At 51.0% G+C, this 1,501-nt stretch overlaps 1 protein-coding gene across 1 annotated transcript; it reads left to right on the top strand.

Annotated features, from left to right (window-relative positions):
• The first annotated feature begins 293 nt into the window (after window positions 1–293).
• Window positions 294–1,501, top strand: rrs1 (ribosome biogenesis regulator homolog). The gene has a single exon (XM_004081037.4). The coding sequence runs from the start codon at window positions 364–366 to the stop codon at window positions 1,378–1,380; it is 1,017 nt and encodes a 338-aa protein (XP_004081085.1). The 5' UTR covers window positions 294–363; the 3' UTR covers window positions 1,381–1,501.

The following is a 1,501-nucleotide window of genomic DNA, read 5'->3' as shown; positions in this document are numbered from 1 at the left end:
AACTTGACCCTAGTGTTCATTGGTGTGAAAAAGAGAAAAGAGCTTAAAAATGTTGCATGAATGTGGCATGAATTTAGATTTTTTTTATTAATATAGTGTATTTTATGTGTGTGTTATTATAACAAGTTGTATACATTGCATTAATTTGTTTGTTTTTTATTCAAATTTAAATGTCAAATTAGTGGAACAACATTGCCCTCTGGCAGCCAAATTCTGTATTATACAAGAAAATAAAACAACACTTCCCCCTGATGGTTACCGGTGGGAATTAGGCAACACTGCCTCGTGCGGTGAGACAATGAACTACACCGTGACCCGGAAGAAGACTCCTGTTGTTGCCCCACGTGTGTAGTGGTCGAAATCATGGCTGCGTGCAGCGTGGAGGAGCTGTTAGCGAAAGCCGAACAGGAGGAGGCTGAAAAACTGAAGACCATCTCCGTCCAGAAGGAGCTGGATTTGGACTTTGACGTGGGAAACCTGCTAGCTTGTGACAAAAACCGCATCGAGTCCAGGGACTTCAAAGAGCAGAATAAGGAAGACTTTCTCCGGTCGCTGGCCCGCGACAACACGCAGCTTCTTATCAACGAAATCTGGAAGGTGCCGACCGAGAGGGTCGAGGAGGCGATCGTAGCCAAACTACCGGAGCCGACGACCCGGTTGCCCAGAGAGAAACCTCCTCCGAAGCCCAAACCCCCGACGAAATGGGAGCAGTTCGCCAAACTGAAAGGCATCCAGAAGAAGAAGAAGACGAACCTGGTGTGGGATGAAACGGCCAAGGAGTGGAGGAGGCGCTGGGGCTACAAGAGGGCCAACGACGACACCAAAGACTGGCTGATCGAGGTTCCGCAGACCTCCGACCCGAACGAGGACCAGTTCGCCAAACGCGCCCATGCCAAGAAGGAGAGGGTGGCAAAGAACGAGTTCAACAGACTGAAGAACGTCGCCAGATCTCAGAAAATAAAAAACCCCGGTGTGGGGCTGCTACCCCGAGCCAAGCAATCCAAAGACGAGCTGAGCAAAGCTGTGAGCGTGGCCAAAACCTCCACGGCATCCGTGGGCAGGTTCCAGGATCGCCTCCCAAAGGAGAAGCCCCCCAAGAACGCAGGCAAGAGGAGGAAGTTTGAGCCCCTCATCGGGGACTTCTCCAGCGAGAAGCACAAGCAGCTGGAGCTCCTGAAGGTCATGGACAGCAAGAGGCCCAAGCTGGACATCACCAAAGCCGTCAACAAACAGATGAGAGAGGAGGACAGGGAGGAGGCTGCGTCCAGGAAGAAGGGAGGCAAAGGGGGAGCCACCCGGAGGCCCAAGGGGAAGGGGGGCAAAGGAAAAGGAGGCAAAGCTGGAGGAGGGAAGAGGAGAGGGAAACCTGGGAAGCGCTGAAGAAATTCTCTACATCCTGCTGCTGCAGAGCTGAACTCTGAGGACCGATTCCTGCTCCCCATAGCTTTTTGACTGTACTGTTGACAGAAAAGCAAATATATTCTACAATTTAAATACAAAA

Source organism: Oryzias latipes, chromosome 20, assembly GCF_002234675.1.
Source record: "Oryzias latipes chromosome 20, ASM223467v1".
Taxonomy (NCBI): Eukaryota; Metazoa; Chordata; class Actinopteri; order Beloniformes; family Adrianichthyidae; genus Oryzias; species Oryzias latipes.
The sequence above is the reverse complement of the archived record's forward strand: the minus strand, read 5'-3'. Positions and strand labels throughout refer to the sequence as shown.

Excerpts from the sequence above, each read along its gene's own strand:
- rrs1 (XM_004081037.4), top strand. The coding sequence starts at position 364 with ATGGCTGCGTGCAGCGTGGAGGAGCTGTTAGCGAAAGCCGAACAGGAG.